We start from the raw sequence: 17,509 nt of genomic DNA, 5'->3' as shown, positions 1-17,509 counted from the left end.
CGTCAAGAAGATACTTAAATGGAGCCGTAATTTTAAGCATGTGCTGAAGCTCTAAGCATGTGCTAGGAGGGAAACCATTCTCAGATGAATTCCTTGACAGGGATGAGCTTAAATGGACCCCACTGCAGTCCTAAAATGGGATCCCCAAAAGTGATGGCAATTGATTGTTGGGACAGTCCTGCAAAGATTCTCCTCAAACCACTCCAGCAATTCTCCATCTTTTTAAAGTGGAGATGAAGAGGTTTTTGGAGTTGTTCTGATTCAGAACTGGCTTCTAGCACACTTGCCTTACAGCTCCCTGCCAGCTCTCCTGACTGGAGGCAGCACCACACAAATTGTGTGTGGTCCCTGACAAATTTCCCTTCAGAGCGTTTGCTCGGGCAAGGATTCGGATTTGCTCGTCCAATTGATGTTTTGTGGGAAAAATCAATCAATCAATAATAAAAAAAAAAAAGGATCACTTTTCCCAAGGCCAAGCAGGCCATGTGGGGACTGCTACGAGTTTCCAACAGCCATCCCTTCCAATGCAATCCTTACCTGCGGAGTGCCCAGCCTCTCTATTAGGGGAACCAGGTGGAGTGGGGCATACTTGGCTTCGAGACGCTTCATGCGCACCTCCAAGCGTTCTCCTTCTGTCAAGCGAGCAGCAAACAGTGAAATGAGAGGAGGAAGTGGAGACCCGCAAGAGTTTGCTCAGAGCTGCCCCCCACAACCATCCGAGGAGACTGTGGGATCAGGGAGCCAAACCACAGCAATGAGGGGCCAGTGATGCACAGGAGGGAGGGATGGGCAGTGCAGTCTCAGCAGCAGCTTTATCACACATGTCCAAAGCACGGCCCTGCTACCGAGCACTCCTGTTGACATGGACATTTCATGCTGCCACTCTCCAAAGAGGCTGTGAAATGGCTTCCAAACCTCAAGGGAACCCCCGAGCTGACTGAGGTTTCAGGTTGTAACTATGCTACAGGTAATGCACCCCTGGCTTTTGTTTGCACCTGATGTTTGGCTGTATCCACTGATCTGTTTGGAGGGGGAAGCAGGGTCAGAGCTAATCCTCAGCAGAGATGAGAGAGAAAACAGCCTCTGGGCAGACACCTCTGAGTCTGCCCACTGCTTCCCTCTCAGCTTCTTACCTTTGATGTAGACCCTGGGCAAAATATTTTGGAAGGGAGCAGCATGCAGCAAATCACAAACTTCTTCCTGGGACTGAGGCAGGAAGAAAGAAAGATAAAGTAAGTTAAAAAATACCTATGGGGGAGAGTGAATGGCTCAGGGGCCTGGGCAACACTACAACAGTTCACACCTACAGCACCTATTCAGATCCAACCCAGCTCAGTAGTAACTCCAGTGTTTGAACTGAAATGATCTAAAACTGGAAGTAACACTTCAGCTTCAGTCAGGAAGTTTTCCTAACTCAAATAAGTTACTTCCTGCCTGTATAAGGTTAGACCTTTACACTGATTTTCTGTCTTACTTACTAGCCCTGAAAGTAAGAGGGGATAAAGAATATGGAAGTTTCCATTTCATCTTGCCCTGAATGAACTCCTGCAGCCTGTTCTTTAAGAGAGTGCCCAAGTGGAAATTATCATTTGGCTGAGTTATTTTAGGAAGTGTACATGAAAAATATACTGACATGTGGCTCTTCTGCAAATAGGCACATCATAACTGCTCTGAAATTATTTGGTTGTTGGTGTGGTGTTCTCAGCCAGGGCTACCAGAATCCCAGTGGTGCAGGCACCAAGAAGAATAAAACAGAAGTCCAGAGAGGAATAACACCATGAGATGCCACCTTAGGGGATGCATGCCAATGCACTTGAGAAAAAAATAATCCCAAACACAGATGCACAAGGAGGAGAAACCTAGAAATAGGCAGGTGGAGACTGAGGAGCGATGGCCGACAGTACATTGTACACGAGTCTGCAATGGGAAACAGCAGCGAGGAAACCAAAGCTGTTCAACACAGAGGCATCGTGTCACGACAAGGCACCAGCCTGCTCCTGCCAAAGCCTGCTCCCAGGACATGCTTTCAGTTCTGAGCTCACTGGAGAGATGGGGACACACTCGGAAGCAGATCATGAGAGCGCAGCAGGAGGAACCCGGGCCCGCATGGAATGACTGGGCTGGGCCTGTTTGGGATGCAGGGGTGCACAGCACCCTTCCAGCCAGCAGGACAGTGGAGCATGGAGCTGCAGGAGGCTGCACTGGCGCATGGATGCTGGGATGAGAGCAAGTTTGTGGGAGTGCAGTTTGTGACACAGTGCTGGAGGGACAGGAACAGTCTGGGGCCCCTCCACGGGCACAGAGATGCTGATGCTAACGGAGTGGGCCTGCCACCTTGGCCATTTTGTTTGCAAAACACTGTTCATTCCTAGGTGAATGTTCTTCCACTGCTGTTTTCCTCTAATACAGTGAGCATTTTCAGCCATTTGCAGCCTGCATTCACCTCATATCCATCCCAAAATGAGTCATGTTATTAACAGACCTCTTTCCCAAGGCCCATTAACCGAGAGCACAAACTCTGCTTAGAAATTTCATCCCAAGCAACCCCTCATTCCTCAAACTTAAACAATAAAAAGGGGGTAAAATGCAACAGACTGGACATCTGCATCAGAGCCATTTTTGCCAGCAAATACCACCAGCCTTAGATCAGTCAGACAGCTCTGAAGGTAATTGCAGTATAAAAGCAATTCCTCCTGCTGCACAAGAGCTCCATTAGAGGGAAAATCTTGTTCTGTGATGGCTCTGTGCATCTGACATCCTCCAGCAAGTGGGAACCAGTGCCCACTGCATGCAAAATGGCTTTGTATTCCAAGCCTATTACTGCAAGGAAAAACACAAGGATCCAAGAGGGAGAGACTTTGTCTGGCATAGAAAGTAGGCAGATGTGGACTTTGGTGGGCAGCCTTCCTTAAAGGAACCCCAAATTCCCATCATCTTTATTTTCTGCTATTCTAAAATGCCAGTACACTGCTGATGTACAGTTCTTGGGACTGAAGGAACATTTCTGCATTGAAATGAAGGATTTCTAAAGAAATCACCATGTCCCTTGAGTGTCCCATTAAAGATGTGATAGGAAAGGCAAATGCAGTACATCCAGCAGAAAAACCCAACACTGGGAACAGCAGGAAGCACTGACAAAGCCACAAAAAGAACAGAAACTGCCAGAGTAAAGTTGGGAACTCTGGTCATTCTATAAAATTCTATAACAGCCAAGCTGCTGGGTGATACACATCTCTTGTATTCATCTTATGCAACCACTGCTCACTGAATGTGTTTGATACACTACACCAAGAATTAAAAGTCTCTAGATCTGGAGTTAAAATGCAAAAGAAAGGGCAGAAATATCCACTTTGAGGACATGCAGAGACTTTTGGTTTTCTCTGTGCTCTATGGCCAGATACCAGATAAAACTTGGAATCTTTGAACTTTCTTATGACTTTGCTCTGAACAAAACTCCCGGTTTTGCTTGGAAATTCTGTCTTATGCTAGGGAAGTAATTTTGAAATATTTCTGGAAAATCCGAAACAACCCTGCCCAAACCATTATGACACAGTATGCTCATTTAATGTACAGTTGTGTTGTTGAGCACTCCTCAGTTGGCTCTGGGCTAAATTATGAAATAAATTCATTGCTTGGTAAATTTGTTATGTGAAAAACTAGGAGCTAAAAAGATGAGTGGCACTCAGCCACAGCCTTTGCCCCACACTAGTAAGGGCATCACATGAGCCAAGAGACTTGTGCATGTTTAAAACTCCAGTGAAGGGGGCAATACCAAGTTGTTACTCCAGCCAAATTTTCAGTGAAGATGTCCTAGGACATATATCATCAGCAGATTTCCTTCCTGTTGGACTGCTTTATCCATTCCACCATTACAATCAACCAGGTTGTTTCCATTGCACTGGCACCCCAAGAGAGCAGAGGGATCAAATCTACTTTTCGCTGTACAGATATGTATATAAAAAAGTATTGAGCCCTGCCCCAGAGAGCTTACAATCTAGAAATTAACTCCAGCTGCTTTTATTTCTAAGCAGGACAAACAAGGGGCAGCTTGAAGTCCAAGAATGAAATCTGGATCTTCCAGTATTCAGATTCAGCCATCCCAGAGGCCTGACCCAGTGCCAACACACAACATCCCCATGGACATGCCCAAAGACTCCAATAACACAGCCCCAGAGAGACCCTGAGAACATGAGAAGCTGGAAAGTAACACTTCCCAAACTCTTCTGCTGGAGAACCCACTTGCACTTCTACTCTTGAGCTGGAAATCTCAGGTACGATGTTGGTGTGGGGGTTTTGCCTTACCAAAGCCTGCTCAATAAGGAGGCAGAAGAGAATGGCATTGCCCACTTCTCTGAGGCTCTGGAACACATCAGTCTTCAGCTCTGCATACTCAATGATGTCTTTCAGCTGGTGGTGGAAAAACTCCAGGATCCCTTAAAAGAGAAGGAAGGACAGTCAGAAAGAGATTGGAATCACTTCCCGGTAATTTGGATGAAAAGATGATCAGTGTCTGGTATTTCCTTAATCACAAACTGCAGCTGCTAAATGGATACACAGAGACTGGCATTGGGAAGAACTAACAGGCAGTGTCTTATCCTGCTTTCAGTAAGCCTTGGGAAATAGGGAGTAAGTCATTTAAACTCCCTGGATTTCTTCATCAGAGGAGGAAAGAGGTTCCAGACTGTGATGGATGACTTGGTGCTGGCTCATATACAGCAGCCACAGTTTTTGACTGCAGCCACGCTGCAAAAAAATCTCTTCACCAACTAAACAGAGCATTTAAAAAATACCAGTGAACTCACAAAAGCTTACAGAATCCTGAAAACATAAGAGAGGCTACCAGAAGACATTCTCTTATCAGCCATCTATGTGTTCCAAAGGAAATTTCCAGCAGGAGATTGCCTGGAAAGGTTTCCTATACATGTTCCAGTGTCAACAGCAGAGCAGCTGAAAGTGTCCCAGCAAACCTGGCTGCAAGTGGCACTGGCAGGACAGGTGCCCAGCCTGGATTAACCATCAGTGTGGGCCTGAGTAAATGCTGCAGCAACACGTGGCTGAGCTCCTGCTGAAGGATCCTACCAGCAGCACCCACCTGGAGAGCCATATTCATGTCTTGGCAAGCGGCAGATCTTGGGCATTACTTCAATCAGAGTCTTCACGTACTGCAGGATGGTGCCTTGCAGCTGTTGGAGACAAAGGGAGGTTAAACTGGAATGCCAGGTCTCCTGGCACTGGTTTTGAAAGAGGCTGGTTGTGCATGGGTCCACATCTGACAGCACAGGATGAAACTTCAGCTGGAGTCTGAGAAGAACTTGCTTAATTTGGATTTCACTCAAATATGAAATTCAGCCCAAGTGTATGGAGTCAGAGTGCTTTTAGAGCTTCCTCCAAAGAATAAATCCCAGCTGCATGGATTTTTTACTTCAAAATACAGCTTGCTGTGTTTGCATTGTTTGCAGCTGAAATCTAAAACAAGGCTTAGTCTTAGATGCAGCTGGACTTGTGCTTAAACCCAAAAAGCATTTCACCAGAGCTGCCAAAGGACTCACTCCCTAGCACAGGAAATGCTCCTTCCACCTGAGGAATGATCCCTGGATACTCAAGAGTTTAATAAAGAATTTACATTCATGTAGAGCAAGTTTCTGCAGATCAGATGTTTTGGACACACATGGATTAGAGCAGAGCACACTGCTTAGCTTAAAGCCCTCGCTGTCATTTGGAATTACACACCTGCACCCTGTGGATACATTGCATGAGATAATGCACTAAATTCCATTTAGTCAACCATAAAATCTTTGTGCTGAGTGCTGTCTGATCCTGCTGAGACACTCCACCATCCCACAGGTATCACTGGGATTCCTATCAGTGACAATCAGCCCATGGCTCCAAGTGTTCCAGCGTGGATCAAGACACACCCCCGACGCCAACAACCCGATCCCAACACCCACACTGCCTGCCCCCATCCAAGCTTTGGGGTTTCTCCATCACCAGGGCCAGGCTCAGAATTACCAGGCTCTTGACAATCTTCAGCAGCTCCTCCATGACCACAGCAATGCCCTGGTAGCCCAGGAGCCGACAGATGGTCTTGAAATGCGGCGGCCCCACGAAGTTGCGGTAGGAGCTGTAGATGTGGCTGTAGGCGATGTTGAGAGGCTGCAAATTGGAATTGGTGACAGTTACAGGACCTGTAGTTCTTCACCAGACCTTGCAATTCTCTTATCACAGTATTATGTTCCATCACTACAAATTTTAAGGAGGAGGAGAAGAAATAATACTGATGGCCATTCCCACTTGTGCTTCTTGTAGGAGAAGAGATTGCTTTTCTTCCTCTGTGCTCAGATATACTCTAACCTCAACACTGCCATGTCACAAGGTTTTATTACCCTCCTATGTAGCAACACCACTTCCATTTCCAAGGTAATTTACTCTCCCATACACTCCCAATCAAGTATTTCAGTTCAGTGGCCCTTTGCCTCTTCAAAATCAAATTGTTCCCCACTAAAATGAAAAGTTTTACATACATTTAAGCAGACAGATTTTTTTTTCCCCTATGAGCACTTGCTTTAAATGGGGCTTATCAAGAAAAGCAGGAACTGAGGCAGCTGAGTTTAAGGGCAGATGGAAGTGACACAGAAAAGATCCTTTTTGCATTCTGCAAAGCTTTACATCAGCCTCTACTTAACAGAAATCCCATGGGTCTGTGTGAAGGGTAATAACTTGACACTGGTCTAGGGAGAATGGTACCCAGGACATTGCCCCCAAAAATTCTTAGCGGCAGAGAACAGAAAGTGATTTCCAGGAATGTACTCTATCAGTGTCATCTTGGAAACATGGAAATTGCTGCAACATTTCATTACTGGAACATTTACAGGATCCATTTGGTGTGAGGCAAAGAGAAGTAGGGGGAATTAATTCACTTGTGTGCTCTGCAGAGAAGTACTGAGAATCAGATTTAGCTGAGACACCACATGCTCAGAGAGGGCTCTGCAATGGAAGTGCTGGCATCACAACTCAGCCCAGCAGAGGGGCTGCACTCTCCTCCTCTGACATCTCCACTTCAGCCTCAGGGAACAGCAAAAAAGCCATCCTAGAAAAGATCCTGGCACACAGTGCCCTTCCAGCAAAACACAGATTAACCCTGGGCTCATGCTTACCTACAGGTAAAACAAAGATAAGGAAACAAATTAGACTGAATCCCAAATGCCTTCCTGTGGATAATGCAGACATATTCTACAGGGATCCTTTCCTGCCAGTAATGGAGCCAAGGGAGTGATGGGATGAGGGCACTGAGGAGGTTTGGGTGAAAGGGAGCAAGGGCTGGGGTACCAGAACAGGGCAAAATGTTGTCTTTGCTCCACCACTGCTGCAACAGCCCCAGCTGGAGGCTCCTGTCACCCTCCCCTCCTGACTCACTCCACAAGGTTTACTTTTAACACTTCATCTGAGCTGCTAATGGGTTACAAAGTCATTGGCTAAAAATTGGAAAAGTATTTTCTTTTGCTCTCAGGTACAGAATTTCACCAGTGTACTGACCACGCTTTTACGGACTTGTCAGTTACTTTAATCAATTAATTCTCCCTCATTTTGTCACAGCCCTACAGACCTGGTCGAGCAGGTTGTTACCTGCTGTAATTCCTAAGTGCTCTTTGAACCAGCAGAAATAAGGCTCAGCTAGAAGGTCCCCTATTTTCTGTGAAAAGTAATTTCACCTCTTGTTCCTGGTAGGTGCAAATAGCCCTGAAACACAATATTAAGTGCAGGAAGACTGCCTTGGAGGCTCATTCACAATAAGCAAGACCTTTCTCTCCCATCAAAACTTAAAGAAAAAAAAAAGGGCCCTGAGTATGTGGGTATGTGTCAGAGTTAAGAATTATTTAGGCAGACAGAAGCCTACTTCCAAAGCTCCTTGGATACCAGCTCTTAAGAGAACCTGAGCACCTCAATTAGGCTTCTGTCTGCATCCTCAGATAACCAAGTCTTTAAAAATCAGAGACAGACCCAAAGCCACTGGTTATGCACCCTGATACATGTGAAAAACTGCAATGTGTTTTTTTTGAAAACTGTTTCTGTTTAAACACCAGGTAACGTCCAACCTGGAACATCTGCCAAATGTCCAAAATGACCACTCCAGAGGGAAGTCAGTGCTCCAGGGCCCCAGCCCAGCCACACTCCCACTGCTTTTGTTGCTTTAACTTTTGCAAGGCACTTTCCCAGCCCCAGGTGTCATCAGAAGTGAGTGCTGTAGGGGTGATCCAAGTGGGCCAGAGATGGCTCCTTGCACCTTCCTTCCATAATTCCCTGTAGGCTCCTTTACCCTGTTATTTCCCCAGACTCAACACACTAGCTCATCCTAGCTTGGGAGAATAAAAAAATCCTTATTTCAGTGGGCTCATGAATCCACATTAATTTCTGGATGGGTCTTTGCTATTCCATGGCCAGGGGACTTCTGTCTGCATGTGCCTTGTTCCCCTGGGATGGGCTACCACCCCTGGTACCAGCTGTGGTGCAGCTGGTCAGGATTTTCCCACAGCAGGGCTGACATTTGGCTGTACAGGCAGCCAGCAGCCCCCACCTGGCAGCACTCCCTCACTCCTCAGTGGGATAAAGGGGCTGGAGAGCAGCTCCCAACCAGCTCCTCCCTTGAGTGGGGGTCTCAGCAATTAGGCTGATTGGGAGAAGAGACCTTTTAGGATGTGCACTGGCTGCAGATGAGCAGGATGATTCACGCCTGCCTGTCTGCAGGATGAGGTGGGTTCCTGGAGCTCTCTGCAGAGCCACCCAGTGCACTAACAGCAGGCTTGTGTCTAATAATAATGCTCTGCCAGCAATTAAAAATATAACTCCATTTAAGGGTGAGATACACAGCTTGGGGTAGAGACTGTAGGATGTCAAAAATGACACCAGTGGGTATTTTAAGACAAAGCAGCTGAAGGCACAAGCTGGCTGCACAGCACAGCACAGCACAGCTCCCTCCCCCGTGCTCAGTGGCCACTTCTGACCCCTCAGAGGACCAAAGCAAAGCCTGACCCTGACACTTCCTGAGAGCAGCAGCTGCTGGAGACACTGGGGAGGCTTGCCCATGCTTGGTTTGGGGCCAAAAGGGCAGGTTTTGGGGATGGGAGGCTGGGATTTACAGCATGGGGCAGAGCTCCCAGTGTCCCACAGAGCCCACCCTGCACCCAGGTCCCAGGGACAGCCATCTGTAATTGTGAGCATGTGGGCAAGGCCTCAGTGCTGCTTTAGGAGCAGCAGGAGGTGACCAGCAATGCTCTGGAGAAGGTTTAGCAACAAATGGAGCAAATCAAACCCCAGTTCTATTTCCATGTCTGTGACCTTGCTGTCGGCCATCACTCAGACCTGTCTGAACTCACCTGAGGAAAGGCAGGGAGAGTTTTATCTGATAAAATTGAACAGAAAGAGAGATAACAGATAGTACTGATAGTTACAGAATTCCCTTGGAAAAATGAAGAGCTAATGAAAGAGCAATATACTCAGAGACAAAAAAAGAACTTGCACACAGCCCAAGACAAGTCAGGGCTCCCAGCCAACCTAATTTCAGTGCAACAGCTGAGAGTGTCTTAGAAAGTGGAATGAGTAACTCCAGAATCAGCATCAACATTTCTGGGAAAGTTCCTCTCCAGCACATTTTGGCTTTAGAGAGGAGCAAGTCACTTGTTCAGAGCCTCTCCCTACCAGGCCCATCTGTCCCCTCCTGGCCACAGGCTCAACCTGCTCCCCTGAACAGCACAGGCACTGGCTCTGCCTCTCCCTCCTGCCCTCTCACCAGACTGACAGGGCACATCCCCAAGCTCTCTGTAAATCAGAGGCATTCAAAGAAGAGCAGGTCTTAATCCCATGCAGTTCAGCAGGAGGTGAAAGTCTTTGAAAAGCCAATTCCCACTCCCATCACACAGTTTAGAAAATATTAAAAGGCTATTGGAAATTGCAGTGCCATCAGGGATCAAAATGTACTGCTGATAGCTCTAACTTAAATCAGTAGTTTAAGTGTGCAAGAAATCCCAGAATTAAAGACAGAGTCTGAGGCAATGGGACCCACAGGTCAGGATCCCAGATTTCACACCATGTGTCTGTAACCCCAGAGCCTGCTGGGGATCAGTGATGCTCTTGTGGGGGACTGTGGATACAGTGAAAAAATAAAACCCATATAAACCAGCAAAAAATCTACCTGGCTTGTTTTTTCTTGCCTTGGAGACACAGACTTCTCCCAGGCAGCAGCTTTTAGGGATAACATTCCCGAATCACTGGGAGATGCCTGCCCATCCTTTCCTATTGGTTGCCATGGTGAGAGATGACGGAGCCCGAGCTGGGTATAAACGAGGGAGTTCAGGGAAGGGATTTAGCAGAGGCAGGAGGGAGGTGAGTGCTGGCAAGGCACTGAGGCCACTCTGTCACCAGACCTGTCACCTCTGTCACCACTGAGGACCTGGCTGGAGGTAAGTGCTGGCTCTGGGAGGGCTCAGCATGGGCATGTGCAGCCTCGTGTAAGGACAGATTAGCAGTCATTAGAATGAGCTTATTCTAGAGTGAATGAAAGGAAAGTTAGTTATTGTTAGAGAGAGAGGAAAAAGGAATGAGTAAACCAGCTCAATTGAATGGTGGGGCTGCTCTGAGCACTCTCTGGCCAGGAGAGAGAACCCTGCAGCAAGGCTCACAGATCACTTTGGGGATCTAAAGGAGTGATGTGCTCAAGTAATTTGTGGCTGTTACTAAACAGCAACACAGCCCAGAGAGTATCAAAAAACTACAGGACATTGTACCATCAGGGATCATCATCTACTACTCACTGGCTCTGGCTCAAATCAGTTTAAATGTTTAAATTTTTTAGGCGGGCAGTGTCTTTTTTCTGTCTTTGTTCTTACTATTCATATATTTGTGTTTCCCTAAAGGCACTGCTTTTATATTTCACCAACCTACAGATTTCACATTTAAGATGCTGATATTGCAGTGTGAGATGCTGCAGGAATAGAAAGAGTTTATACTTTATTAAGCAAGGAAGGTACAGAAAATGCAGTGACAATTTAAAACAGTGAATTAACCATTATGGAGCCTTCTAAATGGCATTTAGGTGTAAAATCAAAATATCTGTTGATTGGCAGCTTCACAAGGCAAGCTGGAGCTAGTTTAATCATCCCTTTATGCTAATCACACTTGCAGTATCATTTTAATTTTGTGGGAAACAAAAAGCTAAGATAGCTTTAATAGTTAATAATCACTTTATGCTAATCACATTTGCAGTATCATTTTTATTTTGTGGGAATCAAAAAGCTAAAATAGCTACTGATACAGACAAGCAGTCACAGAGATTTTTTAATAAATACAACTGGAGCAAAAAGTATACCCTGTGCTCCAACTGGATGTTTTTGTTATGAAGCAGAGTGATACAGTAGTCTGGGCAACAGCAGGATTCGTCTTTTGTAATTCTAGCATGTAACCTAAGTGAGGTAGGATAGTTTTGAGTCCAATCCAAGGGAGAGTAAGGAAAGACTTCATCGATGTCAGCGTCCTTTGAGCCCTGACACGAATCAGAAACCTGAGCCTCTCCCTCCCTGCCTCTGGTTTCAGGGGCACGATGAACATCGAGGTGCACAACATCACTTACACCAGTGCCACTGTGTCCTGGGCCATGAGCAGCCCCTGCCCAGAGAACTACTACCACGTCATGTACCGCCCCAACTGGAACAGCGTCTTCGCCGGCTACCTGCGGCAGAACTTCCACCGCGAGGAGCGTGTGCCGCACCCGCTCAGCTCCCTGGTGCTGCACCACCTCACGCCCTCCACCATCTACGTGCTCTGCATCACCTGCAAGAACTCCTACCCCTCCAGCAACCACTGCACCACCTTCCACACGCTGGACAAAATCCCCCTGGTTTTCGGCGGCTCCAAGCACGAGCCCACCACGTCCATGTGGATGGTGAGCAGCCTCCTGCTCCTCTGCTTCCTCGCCCTGCTGGCCTACGGCTGCCTGCAGTTCTGGTCTGCACGCTGCCACTGGGCTGCCAGGCTGAAGCACCCCGACAGCAGCTCTGAAGAAGTGGGGGAAGGAAGTGGCTCACCAGAGGAGCCACTGAGTGATGGACTGAGAGAGGAGCTCCTGGAAGTGCCCATGACCGCTGTGCTGATGAGGAGCTCCAGTTTCGTGAAGGAGAGCCCCTATAACTCCCCTCACTGCTTTTTTTCCTATAAAAACAGTGATGATAAAAGGGCCATCCTGCCACAGCACGGCCTTCAATGAAAGCAAAAGGAAACAAAATCTTGCTTAGAGGTTTGGTTTGTCCCGCTCTTCCCCAGCTCTTGCCAAGAGGACTGTCTGTGTGTCCATGGCAGCTGTCTGTCCCAGGGTAGAACACGAGGCATAGACATTGGTCACAGGGAGAAAGATTTTTGTCAAGTGACAAAAATACTGTCACTTGCTGAAGATTTTTAAAAAAGAAACCAAGTCAGCACTCTGGGAACAGCCAGTCTTGGCAGACTGTAGTGTCATTAGCTCATGTGCATCAGTGCTGTAGGTTCACCTCAGAGTCATCAATCAATGTGCATAAGAAATAAACTCCACTCAAGTAGTTTCACACTTGAGTACCGCTCCACTATCATCACAGACCAAGCCTTTGTAATGCCTGCATAAACAGTCATTGCAGCCTGAGAAAAAAGCTTTTTGTCAGTATTAAGCTGTGCACACACAAGTATTTTAGTAATTCCCATTTTGAACAGAAAATGGGATTTCCGAAGTGGTACCTTCCTTAGGGAGCATCACTGCATCAGAGCACCAACTTGCTCACTTGCCTGTGCATTTAGATGGATTTGATTCAGTCTCAGTGCCAACACCAAGCAAGAGCAGTGCTGACACCCCCTAACACGGGCATTTTATGGAGAAGAATATGAAAAAACAACAGCAACAGCACATGAATCTGCTTCTTGCATGTCTGTTTGGTTGCACACAGCAATGTGACCCTGCTCATTCACACCCACCACTCTGTAAATGAACCAGTCCTTGCATTTCTTCCTCTTCCTAAATAAATATTTCCAACCCCCACCCCTCTGGCTGTTGTGGCTCATTTACTGACCTTGGACCCATAGAGGTAATAGGGCTGGACGTTGGCTGGCTTGTCCCGCTGGGGCTCCTGTGTGAAGGGGATGGCTGTCCTCACAAACCTGCAGCAGGCAAGGGAGATGGGGAGGGAGGTGGTCAGAGCCTGGACAACTGACACTGCATGGTCTGGGATGACCTGCAGTTGCAGGCTAGTTAGAATTCATCACTTGAGCTACACCAACAGGAATGCAAAATCCTGCCACAATCTATTGGTGGTGTAAAACTTACCAAAACAGAGATTTTGTCTCATTTTTGGCAGGCAAGAAAACAATATCTGAGCAGCTCCTGCTGAGCTAACCAACCCTCAGCCACTTCAATTACTGTCTAACTGCTGCTTGAATTTGTTACATTTTCAAGACCAAAGGAAGATGGTGGGTTTCAAATTCATTTTAAGAGTAACTGTTGAATCCCACAGGGAGCACAAACCTCTCCACAATACACATCAATTTTAAGTGGCAGGTTTGACATTCTGGAAAGAAAAGCAGGGTCTCCAGGTGGCCTTGCTGTCCCTCCTCACCTGTTGGTGGATCCATTGTAGCAGTAGTTGGGCAGGAAGTCGAAGTTGAGCTCCCAGAAGACGTGCAGGGTGATGCGCCCATAGGGTGCGGACACGTTGTGGTTGGCCTCGCGGAACATGGCATCGAAGCTGTCCAGAGTCATGTGCTTGCACAGCAGCCTGTGGGTCAGGCGATTGATTTCCAAGAGCCACTCCAGCTCCTGCAGCACATAAAGCAGCAGAAAATGCAACAGAAACAGCTGATTTAATTGCCAGGGGAATGGTTTTTTATCCACACGCACGCAGAACTAAAGACATCAATTTAACTCAGCCGCCAAGGCCAATTGCACTTCCACTCAAGGGGGTCCTGGTCCAGTACTTTGTGAAGCTGCAGGAAGCAAAATTAATTTGTTCCCCACTGAGCACTGGCTGGCTTTCACCTCAGAATCCTCCAAAGGTGGAAACTGGTAATTTTACACTGCTTGACTCTGATGCTCCTGTATCATATCAAAGACAGAAAATCCTGTACACATATGAACAATGTCACAGCCACCTTCATCCAGCTGGGAATTAAAGCAACATTTTCTTCCCCCAGTTTACAGGACTCTCTTATATGAGCTCTGCAAAGTCTAACTGCTGTCCCTTATGATTTACACAGAGACTTAATGGTCTGATAATAATGCAATTAAAGCTGCATAAACAGAAACAGTAAAGACTGAGCAGCATAAAGGAAGATACATGACTGGATGAAACCTACTGCAGGGGAACTCAAAGCAGCAGACAGTTGACTGTGCATCCCCAGCAGTGTATTAGTCTCGCTGCTCATACTCAGAGTCAATAGAAGTTCTTACCACGATGGATGTCAGGTCCTCGCTCTCGAAGCGGCTGATGGCCTGGTCCAATGATTTGTACATGGCTGCAGAGATGCGCTGGGTAATGAGCCTGTTCAGGTCGATTGATCTGCCCAGCAACTGGCAAAAGAAAAGATTTGCATGTTATATATTGATGGGGAAAAGGTATTTCATTTTTTACTCCACACACAAATTAAAACCAAACCTCAAATCTGCTTAAATGTGAAAGTGGTGGCACAAGTGCCTTGGTTGAGTGTAGATTACTTAAGAAGGAACGAGGGAAATGTGGAGCATAACTCATTTTTGTGTCACAAACAGATTCAACCCTTCTCAGCCCAGAGCTGATCTCAGCTAGGATGCCCTCCACCACCAAAAGGAAAACAGACCAGGAGTGATGAGTACTGGAGCCTGCTGCTTGCACTGTACCTGGACGTGCCTCTGCTTGAGCAGCGTTTCGTAGCGGTTGGATGGTGGGTATGGAATGATCACCCCGTAATTCTTGCACTCAGCCCGGAAACGCTTGTCCAGTAAAACACTGAAAAAGGGAAGCAGCGTCAGAAAAACAGAAACTACACTATCAGCTTCTCTATGAGTCTTTCCAGAGTTGTTTTAGCCCTTTTAATCTTGGCTCTGAATTCCAAGAAATCTCTGCACACTAAATGACAGAGCAGGAGTTGTTCTCTGGGGACTTTCCTGCTTGTCTTTTGTGGCTAAAACATTCAAAAAGATAAAAAAAAGTGCTGAAAGATATCAGGGCCAGGTACTGGGTGGTTCCCCTGGAGTGCTCCCTCCTTGAAGACCTGCTGTGGGAACATTTGGTTGGTGATGGTGATTGTCCTCCTTCTCTAAGGCCAAATGTGACCTAGAGACAGAACTTGCAGTCACATGTAAGACTTGGTTCACCTTTGGGGCCATGAGAAGAGACTCTCACTAGATTTCATCCATGCCCTTTAAACTGGTAAGGAGGATATGCCACAAAGGTTCTATCTCCCCAAAGGGGAGAACAAGTCTTGCTGCTTTACTAGGGTGAGGACAAGTGCATATTCCTGTTTTGTAGAGATGGGAGGCTTCCAGTCCTCTGCCTGGTACAGAAGCAGAAGTCAAGCAAGGACATGCCTGTAATAAGCTCAGTTTGCTTTTCTGTAGCTCTCACAAACTGTACTCTGACTGCTACTCTGGATGCCAATTATTTTTTCACTTTTAACTGTGTCTCCTTAATTAATTTTCCCCATCTACATCGGTCTGGCATGGACAGCCAGCTCTGGGGGACAGGGATGATCTATGTTGTCTCTCCTTGCGGTGGCTGCTCCCTGAGGGAAATCTTTTGGTTAACAGCAATTTGGATGCAGTGATATCATCAGTCACCATCAGCAGTCAGGCTCTCCTACCTGCCAGCCATCGCTTTGTAATAGGCAAAGATCTGATCTGCCAGCTTGTACACAAATTGATCAAAGCACAAATTCACCTGGGGGAGAAAAAACAAGACTTGGTGAGGGTGTCACCAGCACAGAACAGCTCCTTCCTACACATGCAAGATCAATACAACCCAACACAGATCCTTCATTTAATACAAACATATATTAAAGGTCACACTATCTTAAAACCACACTGCACTTCTCACATTGCCAAAGGTAAGCAGAAAATTGCAGTTACATTTCTCTCTTTATAGTTTCTGCATGTTCTTACAGGTCCTGGTCCCCCACCCTCAATCACCCTTCCCTCTCAGGGAATTTCTCATTTTCCTCTGATGTCTCAAACCCTCTGCTCATCAGACTCTGCCATGTCCCCAGTGCTTGACAGCTTTTGGCTTCCATGGCTCCCTACAGGTACAGCTGAGCTGAAGCCCTTAATCAGGAGAGTCTGTAGGGTCTCTGGAAATGCTGATCTTCTTGAAAACTTCTCAGTCTGATGGAATATTTCTTTCAGGAGAAAGGTGCCTCTAATGAACTGCTGGATCAAACAGGGCAGTGTGACCCATGTGAGCTTTTTCCATACAATAAAGATGAAGAGAACTTACTTCAGCTTCAATTTCATCATACAGGAACTGCTTTTTGAACTTGGTCAAAGCATAGTATGCACTGTCATTGTAGAGGTCCAGGGGGTACAGCACATACCTGAGGGCAAGAACACAGACCACATCTAAAATTAACACTGGAGCTTATCAGCACAAACTGCAGCCAGTGCACGTCGTGCCCTGCCTGATGTAAAAAAAATGGCTTTTCTCTGACTTCATGCCTATCACTGCCACCCCCTGCAGCCCCTCAAATAATCCCTCTTTATCCCTGGGTTCTGCAGGAAGCAGCTACAACCAACCTGGAAGTGAACTAATTATGAGCTGCTCAATCAACACTTGCTTCTTCTCAGTCCGTCAAAAAAGCTTTCACCCTGCCCTCACTCTAGAGAGTGCTCTGACAATGCCCATGCAACCAAGTTTTCCTAATGAGGAGGACATTATGAAGATGATTACACTTGCAGAACAGCAATTCCTCATATCATTTATCCCACATACAAAAAGAGGTTGAGGTGGCTTAGCCTGGGCCCACCCCCTTTGGTGACACATCTGTGCAGGTGACAGTGCCACCGTGTCCTGCCCACATCCCAACAGTTGCCAGCTGCTGTTTATGACACATGAAGAGGTGCCAGTGCCAGGAAGTCGCCCCTGTGTCTGCCAACGAGGTGTTCACACAGCACCATTCATGTGACAGCAGAGCAAGCAACATCCATTTACCTCCCACACCAAAAAACACTGCTCATCACCAGCCTCCTCTTCTTCCTGAACAAAATCCCAAACCCCAGCACATGCACGGTCCCAGCAGAGCCCACCAGCCCTTACTCCATCATGGAGGGTTCTTTGGTTTCCAGAATATGGTCTGTGAGGATCCAGGGCATGGACATCTCGATGGGGAACTGGATGCGGCGGCCCATGGTCAGCTCCAAGAAGAACTCCCGGAACCAGAGCTGGGACAGGTCACAGCACTGCTGCAGAGCTTCTGGAATGCACAGAGGGTCCATGTTACCCCCCTGGGGAGAGCAGTGAGGGCATGGCACAGGAGG

General features: G+C 47.0%; 2 protein-coding genes across 5 annotated transcripts in view; one reads left to right on the top strand and one right to left on the bottom strand.

The window, feature by feature from the left end:
- Window positions 1-17,509, bottom strand: part of CYFIP2 (cytoplasmic FMR1 interacting protein 2) — a 50,267-nt gene that overhangs the window by 9,311 nt on the left and 23,447 nt on the right. For 3 of the 4 annotated variants that reach the window (XM_036392063.2, XM_036392062.2, XM_036392061.2), the window contains exons 17-28: window positions 17,289-17,445; window positions 16,473-16,569; window positions 15,844-15,920; window positions 14,882-14,990; window positions 14,456-14,575; window positions 13,626-13,825; window positions 13,083-13,170; window positions 6,010-6,153; window positions 5,093-5,183; window positions 4,303-4,433; window positions 1,134-1,206; window positions 538-632 (exon numbers count right to left, since the gene is read on the bottom strand). In XM_036392063.2, coding sequence (XP_036247956.1) covers window positions 538-632; window positions 1,134-1,206; window positions 4,303-4,433; window positions 5,093-5,183; window positions 6,010-6,153; window positions 13,083-13,170; window positions 13,626-13,825; window positions 14,456-14,575; window positions 14,882-14,990; window positions 15,844-15,920; window positions 16,473-16,569; window positions 17,289-17,445 — 1,382 coding nt within the window. The remainder of the gene's footprint in view (window positions 1-537; window positions 633-1,133; window positions 1,207-4,302; window positions 4,434-5,092; window positions 5,184-6,009; window positions 6,154-13,082; window positions 13,171-13,625; window positions 13,826-14,455; window positions 14,576-14,881; window positions 14,991-15,843; window positions 15,921-16,472; window positions 16,570-17,288; window positions 17,446-17,509) is intronic. The other variant, XM_036392064.2, reaches the window with a different exon arrangement.
- On the top strand, window positions 10,320-13,051 carry FNDC9 (fibronectin type III domain containing 9). Its single transcript, XM_036392065.2, has 2 exons — window positions 10,320-10,454; window positions 11,584-13,051. The coding sequence occupies exon 2, from the start codon at window positions 11,591-11,593 to the stop codon at window positions 12,251-12,253; it is 663 nt and encodes a 220-aa protein (XP_036247958.1). The 5' UTR covers window positions 10,320-10,454; window positions 11,584-11,590; the 3' UTR covers window positions 12,254-13,051.

This window comes from Molothrus ater, chromosome 15, assembly GCF_012460135.2.
Source record: "Molothrus ater isolate BHLD 08-10-18 breed brown headed cowbird chromosome 15, BPBGC_Mater_1.1, whole genome shotgun sequence".
NCBI lineage: Eukaryota > Metazoa > Chordata > Aves > Passeriformes > Icteridae > Molothrus > Molothrus ater.
The sequence above is the reverse complement of the archived record's forward strand: the minus strand, read 5'-3'. Positions and strand labels throughout refer to the sequence as shown.

What these genes read in the sequence shown, in the direction of transcription:
- FNDC9 (XM_036392065.2), top strand. Translation starts at nt 11,591, where the DNA reads ATGAACATCGAGGTGCACAACATCACTTACACCAGTGCCACTGTGTCC.